We start from the raw sequence: 16,867 nt of genomic DNA on the forward strand, positions 1-16,867 counted from the left end.
AGTGGCGCGCTTCCTCGGAGATCCAAGGTTATAGCGTTGGTTTGAAGCCGCAGCAGCGAGTTTGAATCCGGCGGCACCTTTTAAGACCAACAAAGTCTTATTCATGGTGTAAGCTGTTGTGTGCACGTATTTATACCTTGAATAAAACTTTGTTGGTCTTAAAGGCGCTGCTGGGCTCGAACTGTTTTATGAAAGAGAATGGCACCCTTGCCACCTACTGCAGGGGTGGCCAACAGTAGCTCTCCAGATGTTTTTTGCCTACAACTCCCATCGGCCTCAGCCAGCATAGTCAATGGCTGGGGCTGATGGGAGTTGTAGGCAAAAAAAACATCTGGAGAGCTACAGCTGGCCACCCCTGACCTACGGCATTGATCCACCCTTCTCTATTTTAGCCCGAACAAAGAAAACATTCGGGGCACTTCCTGGTCTGGCCCACGTTCAACAGAAGCAGAGATTCAGGTGGGCAGCTGTGTTGGTCTGAAGCAGGAGTGGCCAAACGTGCCCAAAGTAAGAGCCACATAGAATAAACATCAAATGTTTGAGAACCACAAGCAGGAAGAAAGGAAGGTAGAAGCAGAAGAATTGCAGATTTATACCCCAAATAGATGAGGGGAGAGGTGGAAAGAAAGCAACTTTATCTTTAAATGCCTTCTCCAAGCTGCCAGCTGGCTTGGAGAAGTGATTTAAAGAGACAAATGCTTTCGCCAAGCCAGCTAATGGTGGTGGGAGCTTCAAGAGCCACACAATATGTGTGAAGGAGCCACATGCGACTCTCGAGCCACAGTTTGGCCACCTTTGGTCTGAAGCAATAGCACAAAGTTGCTCTTAAAGGTGCTACTGGAGTCTGTTCAACAGAAGCATGTTTCATCAGGAAGATCAATTAAATTGACAGTTGCTTTGCAGACCAAATTTCTTGGTCACATTTCTGAAACCTTAGTAAACCTCATAGTAGTAACAGCAAGACTAGGATCCTATGTCTTTTATTTATTGATTTGCTTTGATTTATATCCCGCCCTCTCCGCCGAAGTAGGCTCAGGGCTTCCTACTTACAATAAGCGAAGCACAGCGGTACAGACCATAGTCCTCAATCTTTTATCTCAGCACGTTTGAAAACCACTTTGTGCAGTACAACCCTAGCATGTGAGCACAGAGGAGCTCTTGAACCATTCAGTTTTGCATAGTTTGTGGAAAGCCAGGAGTGCCGGGCTTTCCTCACTCCTTGGGCAGGCTGTGCCACAAAGCAGGAGCCACGATGGAGCAAGCACCTGTACCAGCAGTTGTCCGTTTTACCTGTATGCAGGTCAGCACCTGCAGAAGCCCCTGCTGACCTCAGTGAAGTCGTCCTGGTGGCACATTGGGAGAGAGATCCTTTGGCAAATAAGAGGGGTGTCAAGCGCCGATATTTCCCAATAACAGAGTCCTTTTGTTTTGAATCAAAAGATAGGTTTATTGTAAGAAACGCAGGAGCTTTGCCAAGGACACAAGCCTTGGGAGTAATGGGGTACAGACAGTTACACAGTTGCTATAAAGGATCTCATCAAAGGGTTACATTGCAGATGCATACTTGAGTCACGGGTTCAAAGGTTACTAAGCAACTATCTATTTTACTACTAAGGACTCCTAGGCTATTGGAAACATCAAATCTTCTCACACTCCTCTGTGAAGAGATAAGAGTTGTCCGTGTGAAAAGGGGGTGGGGTGGGCGGCTTGGAGGTACCAGTGGCCGGCTTCTAGTATGAACATCCCAGGGCCAGATGTTTTCACTACGTGCCCTCTGGATTGTAAATAATGGGGAAGAGCTGGAGAGCTGATGGCATGCTCTCTATATAGTAAAATGTGGTCCAGAAATGAGTGTGCTCGACAAGGGGCCAAGGCCATGGAGGGCTTTGTATGCAATAGTTGTTGTTCAGTCGCACAGTCGATTCTGACTCTTTGTGACCCCGTGGAACAAGTCACGCCAGGCCCTCCTGTCTTTCACCATCCTCCGAAGTCTGCTCAAATTCGTGCTAGTTACATCAGTAACGCTGCCCAGCCATCTCATCTTTTGCCATCCCCTTCTTTTTGCCTTCTTTCTTTCCCAGCATCAGGATCTTCTCCAGGGAGTGCTCCCTTCTCATTTGGTGGCCAAAGTATTTGAGTTTCAGCTTCAGCATCTGACCTTCCGGGGAACAGTCTGGGTTGATTTCCCTTAGGACTGACTGATTGGATCTTCTTGCAGTCCAAGGGACTCTCAAGAGTCTTCTCGAGTACCACAGCTTGAAAGTATCTATTCTTCTGTGCTCGGCCTTCCTTATGGTCCAGCTCTCACAGCCATACATTACTACTGGGAAACCATCGCTTTGACTATACAGACTTTTGTTGGCAGGGTGATGTCTCTACTTTTTATTATACTGTCTAGGTTTCCTACAGATGCCCTCCCAAGGAGTAAATGTCTTTTAATTTCATGGCTACAGTCACCATCTGCAGTGACCTTGGATCCCAGAAATGTGAAGTCTGTCACTACTTTCATGTCTTTCCCTTCTATTTGCCAAGGTGTGATGGGGCCAGATGCCATGAGCTTAGTTTTTTGATGTTGAGTTTCAAGCCTACTTTTGTGCTCTCCTCTTTCACCCTCAGCAAGAGGGTGCCCAACCAGAACAAACAATACCTTAAACTGAGCCAAGTAATAGATGGGCAGCCAATGGAGTCTCCGCAGAATGAGGGCAAAAATGCATACTCTTGTCTAGCTCCCATGAATGGCTATTTACGATATTTTTTTTTGTTTTGCGCTTTTAATAGTAACTTGCACAGGATCTTGCCTGAAAAAGCTGAGGCACCTACTAAGCTGGTGGGCAAACAGTGCAGGGCGCCCCTCACCTTTCAAAACATCAAGAATGTCGCCAGCTCGAATGTTGCAGCCAAATTTGGAACGTGTATACATCTGGTTGCCTTTGAGATGCAGGGATCCTGAGCATATGTGCAATGAAACCATGGAAACTGGTTAAAAATAACCTTGGAAGAGCAACGCTGGCTGTCAATAAATTCCCGAACACAACTCAGTGTCCTACCCTTAACATCTACCTGGATGTATGATTTGTTTGTTTAGAATATTTTACCACCGCTGCTCCAGGAACCAGTCCAAACATTTTTTTTAACAATTAACTAAATCCAGTTGTAAAAAAAAGACCCAACCCAGACTGGGTTGCCAATCCCCTGGTTTGGAGGCCCTCCTCCTTCTTCAAGGTCATCAGAAAGGGGGGGGGGAACGAGGAGGGAAATGTCTGTTGGGCACTCCATTATTTCCTTTGGAGACTGAGTCCCATAGGGAATAATGGAGAATTGATCTGGGGCTCTGGAGGGGCTGTTTTTTTGAGACAGAGGCACCAAATTTTCAGCATAGCATCAAGTGCCTCTCCCCAAAATACCCCCCAAGTTTCAAAAGGAGTGGACCAGGAGGTCCAATTCTATGAGCCCCAAAAGAAGGTGCCCCTATCCTTCATCACTTCCTATGGAAGGAAGGCATTTAAAAGGTTTGCGGATCTTTTAAATGTGATGGCCAGAACTCCCTTTGGAGTTCAATTAGGCTTGTCACACCCTGGCTCCACCCCCAAAGTCCCCAGATATTTCTTGAAATGAACTTGGCAACTCTAAACGCAGTATATAACTATGATGAAGAGTCCCAAAGAACTGGAGAATCTGCACAACGTTTTGAGAGATTTGGGTCGCATCTAAATTTGATTTCCCGCAGTCACTTTTACAGTAAAATCCAAAGCAGGATCCCACCAATCAGAGTAACTCCGCCCCCCCAGGGGCCGATGAGCGGCACCCTCCTCAGCCAATCGGCGTTCAAATCCGTGGGCGTTCCTTCTTCCCTTTGGCGCAGAATCAGAGAGACGGGCCGTCCCGCCCCCTTAGAGGGGCGTGGCCTCTGCTGCCGTCGGCGTTCTAAGGACGCCCCGCCCCCGTGCCCCGCCGCGCTTCCGCGTTGCCGTGGTTACGGCGTCCGCCGGCCTGGAGCTGTAGCAGAAGGCCGCCGAGATGAGCCAGTCCGTGATCGTGACGCGGCAGCGGGCCCACGCCTCGTCCCGGTACCGCAGGGACATGGCGCCCAATCGTGCCTTCGACTTTCTCTACGGTAATGAGGAGGGGGCGGTGGGTGGGGCCGCGCGCCCCCTGCTGGTGCTTAACGGTCGCGAGGGAGGGCTGCGAGGCGGTACTTCCGGTGGGCTGGAGGCGGGGCCTTCCTGAATTTGCTGGTCAAAAGGAGGGGAGATGTTTCCCCATAGAGACGGCTGGGGAGCGGAAGCTGTTTCTTGCGTCTCTGGAGAACCATAGAGATCAGCTTTCTTATTCAGACCGGCACTTCCGGTTTCTCCACGAACTATCATAGATTGAAAACTCCTAGAGCGGTTGCTCAGCGGAGACCGGATTTCCTGAATGTTTTGGGTTGCTTTGCTGGCTCTGTCCGGGGGGGGGGGGAGAGTTTGCCAGTGATTTCTCTCTCCTGGAAGTTTCCTACTACGCATTAGGGGGAAATATTCGGAGCTGCTTAAAAGCCACACCCCTAACCCCGTGCAAGTTGCATCTGTTCCGTCCATCCCATTGGCAGGTGCTTGCAAGCGCCTCGAGTGCAAAGCAGAACTCAGGCTGGAGCAGAGGTGGCCAGACTTCCTTAACTTAAGAGCCACATGGTATAAATGTCAGACGTTTGACAGCCGCAAGACATGAACGTCAGATGTTTGAGAGCCAGAAGGAAGGAAGGCAAATAGATGAGGGAGGGAGAGGTGGAAAGAAAGCAACTTTAAATGCATTCTCCAAGTCGCTGGCTGGCTTGGCTTGGGGAAATGATCTAGAGAGACAAATGCTGTCCTCAAGCTGGCTGATGGGTAGTGGGGGCTTCAAGAGCCCCACAATCTGTGTGAAAGAGCCACATGTGGCTCCCAGACTGCAGTTTGGCCACCCTTGGTCTGGAGAGTCTTCCTTTGCATTTCAGGAGTTTGCATTTGCAGAAGTGAAGAAGAACGTTTGCAATCTCCTGGGAGTGAAGGGAGGAATTTCTGCAGAATTGCTTATACCAGGGACAACCCAGCTGTGGCTCTTTCACACATATTGTGTGGCTCTTGAAGCCCCCACCACCCCATCAGCCAGCTTGGAGAAGGCACTTGTCTCTTTAGTTTACTTCTCCAAGCCAAACAAGCCAGTGGCTTGGAGAATGCATTTAAAGTTAACCAGGTTCCATAAGGAGGTCCACTAGTGGGGCCAGGACACTAGAAGCCTTCCCACTGTTGCCCCCCAAGCACCAAGAATACCGAGCATCACGTTGCATCCAGCAGGGTTTTCTCCCAAGCCTAACAATGCAAAGGCTAACTTTTTGGGGTGTAAGTCCCACTGCGCAGACTTCAGTCGAATTCTGAGTAGACCTTCATAGGATTGCACTGTAAATCACCTACAGCCATAGCATCGGCATTCTGAAGACCAAATGATATTTCACGTGGAATATATTTCATGGCAAAAGGGAAACAACACCTCCATGCGGCGATTCAGCGGAAGGTGGGCACCGTCGGCCTTGTTCATTTGCCTGCAGGCCTTGTGCTTTAGCTGTTCTCTCAGTATCAGATGAAGAGCTCGGGTCTCACTAAGCCCAGAGCAACCCGCAGCTATGTGCAGACGTGTGCAATGCACCGTGGCAAAAAAAGCTTCCCATTATCCTGCAGAGAAGGATGCATGTTTGATTTTCAGCCTGTCTTACCTCCTGCATAAGTTCCATTCTGTCCTCCCGGAGGTCAGGTTGGCGGATTCTAGACTGAAAGGTTGAGTTGCTCCCACCTTCATGGTCCTGTACCTCTTCTCTAACAAGCCAGTCCTGTGCCTCTTCTCTAACTTCATGGTCCTGTACCTCTTCTCTAACAAGCCAGTCCTGTGCCTCTTCTCTAACAAGCCAGTCCTGTGCCTCTTCTCTAACAAGCCAGTCCTGTACCACTTCTCTAACAAGCCAGTCCTGTGCCTCTTCTCTAACTTCATAGTCCTGTACCTCTTCTCTAACAAGCCAGTCCTGTGCCTCTTCTCTAACTTCATAGTCCTGTACCACTTCTCTAACAAGCCAGTCCTGTACCTCTTCTCTAACTTCATAGTCCTGTGCCTCTTCTCTAATTTCATAGTCCTGTACCTCTTCTCTAACAAGCCAGTCCTGTGCCTCTTCTCTAACTTCATAGTCCTGTACCTCTTCTCTAACAAGCCAGTCCTGTACCCTCTTCTCTAACAAGCCAGTCTTGTGCCTCTTCTCTAACTAGCCAGTCCTGTACCTCTTCTCTAACTTCATGGTCCTGTACCTCTTTCTCTAACAAGCCAGTCCTGTGCCTCTTCTCTAACTTCATGGTCCTGTACCTCTTCTCTAACAAGCCAGTCCTGTACCTCTTCTCTAACCAGATGCAGAAGACTTCTGAAGGCTCCCTTCATGGTGGGAGCAACTCAGTGGTGGAACCAATTATTGGGGGAGAGGGGCTCCGCCTTGCTGGAGGTCTCCCAGCAGTGGTTCCCAACCTTTTCTGTATGGGGACTAGGGTGCCAACTCAGTGTTGGGAAATCCTTGGCGTTTGGGGGGATGGAACTGAAGGAGGGTGGGGTTTGCAGCATAATGACATAGAATCCAACTTCCAAAGCGGTCGTTTCCTCCAGGGGAACTGATCTCTGTCTCCTGGAGATAGGGTTGCCAAATCCAATTCAAGAAATATCTGGGGACTTTGGGGGTGGAGCCAGGAGACACTGAGGGTGGAGCCAGTAGCAAGGCTGTGACAAGCATCATTGAACCCCAAAGGGAGTTCTGGCCATCACATTTGAATGGACCTTTTAAATGCCTTCCCTCCATTGGAAATAATGAAGGATAGGGGCACCTTCTTTGTGGGGGGTGGTCATAGAATTGGACCCCCTAGCCCAATCTTTTTGAAACTTGAAGGGTATTTTGGGGAGAGGCACTGGATGCTATGCTGAAAAATTGGTGCCTCTACCTCAAAACACCACCTCCCCAGAACCCCAGATACCCACAGATCAATTCTTCATTATACCCTATGGGAATCGATCTTCATAGGGAATAATAGAGTTCCCAGCAGACATTTCTCCCTCCCCCCCTTTCTGATGACCCTGAAGTGGGGGAGGGCCTCCAAACCGGGGGATCCCCTGCCCCCACCTGGGGATTGACAACCCTACCTAGAGATCAGTTGTAACAGTGGGAGATCTCTAACTGCCACCTGCAGATTAAAACCTTAATGAAGACCCACAAACCCAATTATTCTTGGTATGGTGACCGGTTCAGGGCTGGCCCAGGTTTTTCGGTGACTTGTCGTGGCTCACGATACCAAAAAGGTTGAGAACCACTGTTCTAAAGACTGCATGGCATTCCTGCCGGCCGTTTCAAATTCATGCGAACGTCTAGGCAGACAGTCCTCCTTGAATCTAGAAATGTTTCCATTTGTGTCTCTGCATTTTAGATCCATTGTACACCCTTTCAAGCGAGAGAGACCATGCGCAAGCCACCGTTCGGGCGCATCTGCTGAACGATGAAATGGTAAGTGGCCATTGTTTGAAACAGAGATTCCTTTTCTCGTGTGCCCATAAAAATGGACTTGTTGCGGCTGAGAATTTACACCAGAATTCTGCTAGTTAGAAGTAACTAGGACAGGGGTGGCCAACGGTAGCTCTCCAGATGTTTTTTTGCCTACAACTCCCATCAGCCCCAGCCAGCATGGCCAATGGCTGGGGCTGATGGGAGTTGTAGGCAAAAAACATCTGGAGAGCTACCGTTGGCCACCCCTGAATTAGTATATTGTTCATACAGAATATCACATACTGATTTACAATCTGGCTTGAGACAACTGAGTTCAAAAGAGGTGGCCAGTGTTCCCTCTAAGCCGTTTAGTCTTGTGAGCAAAAATTCTACTTTGGGTGCTGCTGGCATTAAAGTGGCGAGCTCCTGCGTCAATTGGTTTGCCCTGGGGCTATTTTTCCTGAGCTAAGACAGAAATGTGGGAGCCGGAGGCCAAAAATCTGTGAGCTAGCTCACACTAACTCAGCTTAGAGGGAACACTGTCTGCTACTACTACTGGATCCGGTACTGAAAACAATATAATTCTTCTCCAGAATGGTTTTCCATGTTCCATAACTACATTTGATTTATGTAGCCGCAGAATGTCTGTCAACAACCGCTGCCCTCTGATGCATTTCTTTTGTGATACTTGTATAATTCAGGGGTCTCCGACTTTTTTAAGCCTCTGGGCTTAAAACCACTCAGTCGATTGGGAGGTGGGTTACAAAACTCCCTTGTTTCTGCCGGTGAGGGCCTTCAGAGAACCCCAAGTTACTTTTCCAGTGCCATCCCAAGCAGAATTACACCCTTCTCAGCCCAGTGACTTCAGCGGACAGAAGGACATAACTCCACTTGGAACTCCACTGTTCCGGCTAAGATGGTGACTTCCGCTGACCTCTCCTTCCTGCTGCAGTCCCTCAACCCCCCCCCCCCACACACACACACATGCCATTCCTTGGGGTCCCCTTTGTGGCAGAAGTAGCGTTTGGTGGTGATCAGTTCATGGCAGTGGGAGGGGAGAGGCTGGAAAATTCACTCTGGATTCAACCCCTTGCCCTGCACTGTAAATTACAGCAGGGTCTCCGACGCGGGGCCTGTGAGCACCAGGCCACTCACTCACTCACCCCATTCCCAGCACCTACCAAGCACTGTTAAAAAAAATAGGAGAGACTGAGGGGGCTTTAATCCAGCAAGGCTTGTAATTGTGCGCAATAAAAGATGCCTTCTACTACTGAGCTCTGTTTGAAATGTTGAAGAGTTACTGTTAGATATCACACTAGTTTATGTCGGGCATAAAAAACTTGCGGGGAGCCATGCTAGACGTAAACCAGTGCAATATTGTATTGACCACTGGAGGGAGCAAAACAAGTGTGGAACAGCAGCACCCCCACCCTGAAGAAACCAGGAAAATGAGAATGCAGAAAAGCCCATCATCTTCTCAGCTGAATTTTATAGATACTTCCAGAACCTTTTTTTGTAGCGGGAACTCCTTTGCATATTAGGCCACACACCCCTGATGCAGCCAATCGCCCAAGAGCTTACAGCAGGCCCTGTATGAAGAGCCCTGCAAGCTCTTGGGGGATTGGCTACATCAGGGGTGTGTGGCCTAATATGCAAAGGAACCCCTGCTAGAATTCTATCTCTGGGCCCTGCACTTAGAGCCCTGTAAGCTCTTGGAGGATTGGCTCCAGCAGAGGTGTGTGGCCTAATATGCAAAGGTGCCACTGGTAGAATTCTATCTCTGGGCCCTGTACTAAGAGCCCTATAAGCTCTTGGAGGATTGGCTACAGCAGGGGTGTGTGGCCTAATATGCAAAGGAGCCCCTGCTAGAATTCTATTTCTGGGCCCTGTACTAAGAGCCCTGTAAGCTCTTGGAGGATTGGCTACATCAGGGGAGTGTGGCCTAATATGCAAAGGAGCCCCTGCTAGAATTCTATCCCTGGGCCCTGTACTAAGAGCCCTGTAAGCTCTTGGAGGGTTGGCTCCATCAGGGGTGTGTGGCCTAATATGCAAAGGAGTTCTTGCTACAAAAAAAGCCCTGGGTCTATCAAAAGCCCCCAAGCCATCCTCTAGCTCCCCGTATGTTCTCCATATACGTGAACTGGGAACTCTGGAATGTCTAAACGGTGGACCCGTCTCCCCAGATTATAGATAACATATTCGGCAGTTACGTTCCCGCAAACCCTGTGTTTGGCTGTGATGTTGCTTCAAACGTCTTGGTGAACAATATTTGCATTTCTTTTCTTCCCCCCCCCCCACCCGCTCCCCCATCGCCGAAGAGAAAGCTGCCAGTGTTCAGAGCTATGTTCAGCAACCTGGTTCACTATCCGCCGTTCACAATGAAGCTGGAAGCGAAAAACCCTATCCCCCCCTTCATTGACCAGCGGTGGAGGGGAAGAGCGCAGCAACGCCTGGAGGCTCTTCAGAATCTGGTCCTGTAAGTCTCCCCCTCTCTGTTGGGCTGGGCGGGGGGGCGGGGCTTTTAAAAATTAATCTCTCCGAATATACCGGAGGAGTTAGCCTTGTGAGTCTGTTGCTGCAAAATAGGAGAGTCCGGTAGCACTTGAAGACGTAACACTTTTTATTGTAGCGTAAGCTTTCGAGAAACAAGTCCGGTGGCGCCTTTAAGACCAACAAAATTTTATTCAGAGTATAAGTTTTATTAGGTACGCATGCATGCTTTTTCAGACGAAGGGATGGGCTACAGTGAGCTGAAATACAGGCAGTTGGTGGGTTGTTTAAACTGTTCCAAAGGATCAGATGGCAAAATAGTATAATAAGTTGGAAGACCATTGGTCTGGATAGCAATAAAAGGTAATAAAAGTTGCCTGTTAATTGCTGTTGCTGGAGCACCACATTATAAACATCACTTACATTGCACTTGAAGGATTGAGTTCCATTGTCAATTTTGTAATTTTTTGCATTAAGCCTGTGGAAGCTTCAGAGGAACGGAGGCAGAGAGGCGCCGCCTTCGTAGCTGTCTGCTACTGTTGGCTTTTTTTCTGCAGCAGTTTGAATCGTGAAGAAGACTCTTATCTTGCCAGTTCTTGGTTGAAACCATTTGGAGGAGTATTGGTCCCAAGAAAGACCGTGCATATTATAGAACTTCACCTATTTTGTCCTTTTCAAGGACCATGCATGTTGTATGACTTCATCTTATGTACAATTTATTGCTCTAAGTGTTTGTTTCTGTTTCTGTTATAAACCTTAATGAGAATTTGTTGAGCATATCGGAGGCTGGTTTAGTCACAGAACCCTTAGGGGCTCCCTTGCTAGTCATTTATCTGTGATTCTCTATTGATATTGGGAAAGTCTAGGTAAAGCAAAGGGACATGCATTTTCTCGTTCTTGTCATCCTAATCTACTTTTTTTTAACATAATTGTATCGTATCGTTTTATTTTAGTACGAGCAGAGTGGTAAGCTGCAGTACTGTCGTCTCTGCTCACAATCTGAGTTCGATCCCGGCGGCAGCTGGGTTCAGGTAGCCGGCTCAGGTTGACTCAGCCTTCCGTCCTTCCGCGGTCGGTCAGATGAGTCCCCAGCTTGCTGGGGGGAAAGCGTAGAGGACTGGGGAAGGCAATGGCAAACAACGTCGTGATACGACGTCCGCCCCAGAGTTGGAAACGACAGGTGGCTTGCACAGGGGGCTACCTTTTTTACCTTTCTAAGCTTTTGAGAAACACAGCTCTCTTCATCAGATGCATGGAGGGTATGTAGAAACTGGCCAGAGATACATAGGTGGTGAGGGGAGGGCAGAGTTTTGTATTCTGCCTTCCAGTTGACTGAGTCGAACTTGTAATCCACCCTGAGTCCCAGTGAGAAAGGCTGGCCATAAATAAAGATAAATAAAAACAAATACATGCAGTAATGAAGCAGAACCAGGAGATCACTGGTCTTCTGGATTTGACCGGAGTTGAGTACAAGTTTCAGGGATCTGGTAAGACAACATCAAGTGGTGAAATGGCTGGAGGTAGGGGCACGTGGACCACATGGAGTATCCCTCTGAAGCCACGAATATGTGGTATATGACATAGGCCAGACATTCCTTGTAAGATCGAGTTCACAGTCTAGGCATCCTCATGGTTGTCTGTTGCACTCCTGGATTCCCGGAGTGCTTTTCTGTTTGGCCTCCGCTGCTCTGCTGGCTGCTTTTTGTGCAGGACAATCCGGCTCTCCCCACAGCGACCTCTCGATCAGGCTCTTAGATGCATCAGGCACATTCAACGAGGCAAAGCTTTTGCGCGCTTGTGAGCCAACCGGGATCCTGTTTCTTCATTGCCGAACCATCCGGCCTGTTCGTCTTGCCAGTTTCCCCAGGATCACGCGAGAGATTTGGCCCAGCCTAGCTACACCTTCCCTCTGGATTTAATGTGCGCAGGGCTTTTATTTTATTAATAAAAAGCCCAGCAGGAACTCATTTGCATATTAGGCCACACCCCTGACAATCAGGCTCCAGCTGCCTCAGTTAACTTCCACATACCTTACTCCATTGAGACTTACCGCAACTGCGACAGCTGTCATCTTAAGAGGGAGCAAAGTGTAACTTCAGAATGCTCTCTCTCTGGGCGGGCTCACGCTGGGAATTTGGCGCGGCGGTTTTTCAAAGCCGGTTCTCTTTGACGCGTGCTGCAGCAATTGCACATCTCCCACCCTGTTGCCCGGAGGGGCACGTACCTCAACGCTAGAGGAACGTGCAGACTGTTCCTGCGTGTGCAGGGTAGATGCCCATTCAGACAGCTGGGAAATCCACCCTGCATTATTATTATTATTTGTTCGATTTATATCCCGCCCTGCCCCACCAAGGCGGGCTCAGGGCGGCTTACAATACAAAAAGCTAACAAAGATCAGTTTAAAATACATTAATAATTATACAATAGAATACATAAAAATTCATAAAACTCACATCAATATGCACTATGCTACCTTTTCCTTAAATCAATTCTGCAAGTATTCCAGTGTTCAATATTCTGATGTTCAAAGTTTAAATATTCAGGCATCCTGATATCAATTAATTGTATGTCAACCGGAAGAGGGCTGTTTTACAGGCCCTGCGGAACTGTTCAAGGTTCCGCAGGGCCCTCACCTCCTCCGGGAGCTGGTTCCACCTACAGGGGGCTGCAATCGAAAAGGCCCTGTCTCTGGTCGCTTTCAGACGGGCCTCCTTTGGCCCAGGGATTGTAAGGAGGTTCTGAGACCCCGATCTCAGCACTCTCTGGGGAACATGTCGGGAGAGACGGTCCCTAAGGTAGGTAGGTCCCAGGTCACAAAGGGCTTTAAAGGTCATAACCAGCACCTTGTACCGAACTCGGTATGTTATTGGCAGCCAGTGCAGTCCCCGGAGCCCCGCCTGAATGTGCTCCCGTCTAGGGAGCCCTAACAACAGCCGGGCAGCGGCATTCTGCACTAGCTGCAACTTCCGGGTTCGGCACAGGGGCAGCCCCATGTAGAGGGCATTGCAGTAGTCCAGCCTCGAGGTGACCGTTGCATGCATTTTAGATGTTTGCTACCGGGAAGTTCTGGCTGTGGCTAGCTTGGTGTCAGGGGTGTGGCTGGCTTGGTGTCAGGGGTGTGGCTGGCTTGGTGTCAGGGGTGTGGCCTAATACGCAAGTGAGTTCCTGCTGGGCTTTTTCTACAAAAAAAAAAAAAAAACGCCCCGTGCACATTAAATCCAGAGGGAAGGTGCGGCTAGGTTGGGCCAAATCTCTCGTGCGATCGTGCCCTCTGTCTCTAGAATGTCAGATCCAGTACTGAATTTTCATCTTGCCTTTTCCTTCGAGATCTCAGCCTTCCCTTCAGCTTCCCAGAGTCGAGTACGAAGATCCTGAAGTCACAGGAAGGAATCGCTGGAAGTATTTTGAACGGTGAGGCCTGAACAGGGCTGGCGGTGTCGAATCCAAAGGCAGACTGCCAGTGCGATGCAAGCGCTGCTCAAATGCAGGGAAGGAGGCCCGGGTTCCAATCCCCGCTCTGCCATGACAGGTTGCTGGGTGACCTTTGGCCAGTCACACACCCTCAGCCTAGCCCACAACGCACAGGATAAAATGGAGGAGGCGAGAGAGATGGAAACTGCACGGGATCTCCATTGCAGAAGGTCCCGGGTTCCGTCTCCGGCATCTCCAGTTGAAACGACCAGGCGGTAGGTGATGTGAAAGACACTGGAGAGCCACTGCTGGTCTGAGCAGATGATACTGACTTGGAGAGGTCCCAGGTTCAATCCCCGGCACGTGCAGTTGAAAGGACCAGGCACGAGGTGATGTGAAAGACCTCCGCCTGACACCCTGGAGAGCCCCTTCAAGTCTGAACAGCCAATACTGAAAAGATATAAATTCTCTAAAGTATAATAAATAAAGAATACATGAACCACACGTGATTGTGCCTTATGCTGAATCAGACACTCAGTCCATCAAAGTCAGTAAAGTTTTCAGTGGCCCCGGAAGGTAGGACCAGAACCAGTGGGTTGCAATTAAATCAAAAGAGTTTCCGGCTCAACATTAGGAAGAACTTCCTGACCGTTCGAGCGGTTCCTCAGTGGAACAGGCTTCCTCGGGAGGTGGTGGGCTCTCCTTCCTTGGAGGTTTTTCAACAGAGGCTAGAGGGCCATCTGACAGCAATGAGGATCCTGTGAATTTAGGGGGAGGTATTCGTGAATTTCCTGCATTGTGCACAGGGTTAGACTGGATGACCCTGGGGCTCCCTTCCAACTCCATGATTCAGTATTGTCTATTCAGACTGGCAGCGGCTCTTCAGGGTTTCAGGCAGAGGTCTTTCACATCACCTACCACCTTTAACTGAAGATGCCAGGAACTGAACCCGGGACCTTCATGCCTAGCAGATGCTCTGCCAGTGAACCACAGATAAGCTCCCATCTCCCCAAAGCACTCCAAAATGATATCGTGCCGGCCCGGGACAGGATCTTAATCAAGCGGCTAAGAGCCTTATTTAGGGGATCCTTTAGTCGCAGTTTCTTGCTCTCCTGTTTCTAGTGGTGGAAACAAAAAAAGGAGCGTATGGAGCTCTCCTTCCATGAGCTGCGGATTACACTCATCTAAGCTGTTAGCGTGAGCCAGCTTGCAGATTTTTAACCCCCCAACGCACACATTTTTTGCCTTAGCTCAGGAAAAATAGCCCAAGAGCACACTGATTTATGCAGCAGCTCACCATTTTATTAGCTCACAAAGTTCATCTTTTGAGACGGTGCCTCCTTTCCCCTTGTTTCCCGTAGCAGCCTCACGTATGACTCCAAGCGGCGTAAGGAACCGGAGGGCAAACAGCACGCCTTGCAGCTGGAGAGCTGTGATCACCTCGCTCCAAAATCCCCACCTCCCCCCACCCCTGGCCTTCAAGCAGACAAGCGGGGCGAGGCTGTGTCCCATTCTCCCTCCCCCCCCTCAAAAATCCCTGTTAGCCACTGGCCAGCGGGCTCCCACATAAGAGCAGGGTTCCAATATAAGAAATGCATCAAGAACACCAGCACAAACTGGAGAGCCAGTTTGGTGTAGCGGTTAAGTGTGCGGACTCTTATCTGGGAGAACCGGGTTTGATTCCCCACTCCTCCACTTGCACCTGCTGGCATGGCCTTGGGTCAGCCATAGCTCTGGCAGAGGTTGTCCTTGAAAGGGCAGCTGCTGGGAGAGCCCTCTCCAGCCCCACCCACCTCACAGGGGGTCTGTTGTGGGGGAGGAAGGGAAAGGAGATTGTGAGCCGCTCTGAGACTCTGTCCTTGAAAGGGCAGCTGCTGTGAGAGCCCTCTCCAGCCCCACCCACCTCACAGGGTGTCTGTTGTGGGGGAGGAAGGGAAAGAAGATTGTGAGCTACTTTGAGACTCTGTCCTTGAAAGAGCAGCTTCTGTGAGAGCCCTCTCAGCCCCATCCACCTCACAGGGGTGGTCTGTTGTGGGGGAGGAAGGTAAAGGAGATTGTAGGCCGTTCTGAGACTCTGTCCTTGAAAGGGCAGCTGCTGTGAGAGCGCTCTCCAGCCCCACCCACCTCTCAGGGGGTCTGTTGTGGGGGAGGAAGGTAAAAGAGATTGTAGGCCGTTCTGAGACTGTCCTTGAAAGGGCAGCTGCTGTGAGAGCCCTCTCCAGCCCCACTCACCTCACAGGGTGTCTGTTTTGGGGGAGGAAGGTAAAGGAGATTGTGAGCCGCTCTGAGACTCTTCGGAGTGGAGGGCGGGATATAAATCCAATATCTTCTTCTTCTTCACTTATTTAAGTATCCAAAATAGAACTGGGTTAAAAAGGATGGAATGAGTCCAGTTGTAGCCATGAAGACAGCTGAATGTGTGTGTGTGTGTTTTAAAAACTGAAATATGAGGGTGTGATGTTGTATCGTGTATAATTGAGATGTAGAATCAGAACCGCAGAGTCGGAAGGGGCCATAGAGGCCATCCAATCCAACCCGCTTCTCAGTGCAGGATCAGCTTGCAGCGCCCCTGACAAGTGTCTGTCCAGCTGCTGCTTGAAGAGTGCCAGTGGCGGGGAGCTCAACGCCTCCCGAGGAGGCTGATTCCACTGCTGAACTACTCTGACTGGAAAAACCAGAGGTTACCTTTCTGCCTGCAATTTAACCCCATTCTTGCGAGTCCTCTCCTCTGCTGCCGACAGGCACAGCTCCCCGCCCTCCTCTGAGCGACAGCCCTTTAAATAAGTCAAGAGAGCAATCATGTCCCCTCCGCCAAACTGAACACTTAGCCTTTCCATGTGGTCTCTTGAAGATCGGATGGGCACCAAAGGATAGCTGCGTAATGCCCTTGCTGACAAAGAAGAAGATGATGATATTGTTGTTATATCCCGCCCTCCACTCCGAAGAGTCTCAGAGTGGCCTACAATCTCCTTCCCCTTCCTCCCCCACAACAGACACCCTGTGAGGTGGGTGGGGCTGAGAGGGCTCTCACAGTAGCTGCCCTTTGAAGGACAGAGTCTCAGAACGGCCTACAATCTCCTTTCCCTTCCTCCCCCACAACAGACACCCTGTGAGGTGGGTGGGGCTGAGAGGGCTCTCACAGTAGCTGCCCTTTGAAGGACAGAGTCTCAGGGCGGCTCACAATCTCCTTTCCCTTCCTCCCCCACAACAGACACCCTATGAGGTGGGTGGGGCTGAGAGGGCTCTCACAGCAGCTGCCCTTTCAAGGACAGAGTCTCAGAGCGGCTCACAATCTCCTTTCCCTCCCTCCCCCACAACAGACACCCTATGAGGTGGGTGGGGCTGGAGAGGGCTCTCCCAGCAGCTGCCCTTTCAAGGACAGAGTCTCAGAGCGGCTCACAATCTCCTTTCCCTTCCTCCCCACAACAGACACCCTGTGAGGTGGGT

General features: G+C 49.9%; 1 protein-coding gene across 1 annotated transcript in view; it reads left to right on the forward strand.

The window, feature by feature from the left end:
- The first annotated feature begins 3,953 nt into the window (after positions 1-3,953).
- The window catches only part of CFAP91 (cilia and flagella associated protein 91), a 55,203-nt gene continuing 42,289 nt past the window's right edge, over positions 3,954-16,867 (forward strand). Inside the window, exons 1-4 of the mRNA XM_060236339.1 lie at positions 3,954-4,114; positions 7,464-7,540; positions 9,838-9,995; positions 13,337-13,420. Of these exons, the coding sequence (XP_060092322.1) occupies positions 4,018-4,114; positions 7,464-7,540; positions 9,838-9,995; positions 13,337-13,420 (416 nt within the window). The 5' untranslated portion in view covers positions 3,954-4,017. The remainder of the gene's footprint in view (positions 4,115-7,463; positions 7,541-9,837; positions 9,996-13,336; positions 13,421-16,867) is intronic.

The sequence above is a fragment of the Heteronotia binoei genome, chromosome 4, assembly GCF_032191835.1.
Source record: "Heteronotia binoei isolate CCM8104 ecotype False Entrance Well chromosome 4, APGP_CSIRO_Hbin_v1, whole genome shotgun sequence".
In the NCBI taxonomy this organism is placed as follows: domain Eukaryota; kingdom Metazoa; phylum Chordata; class Lepidosauria; order Squamata; family Gekkonidae; genus Heteronotia; species Heteronotia binoei.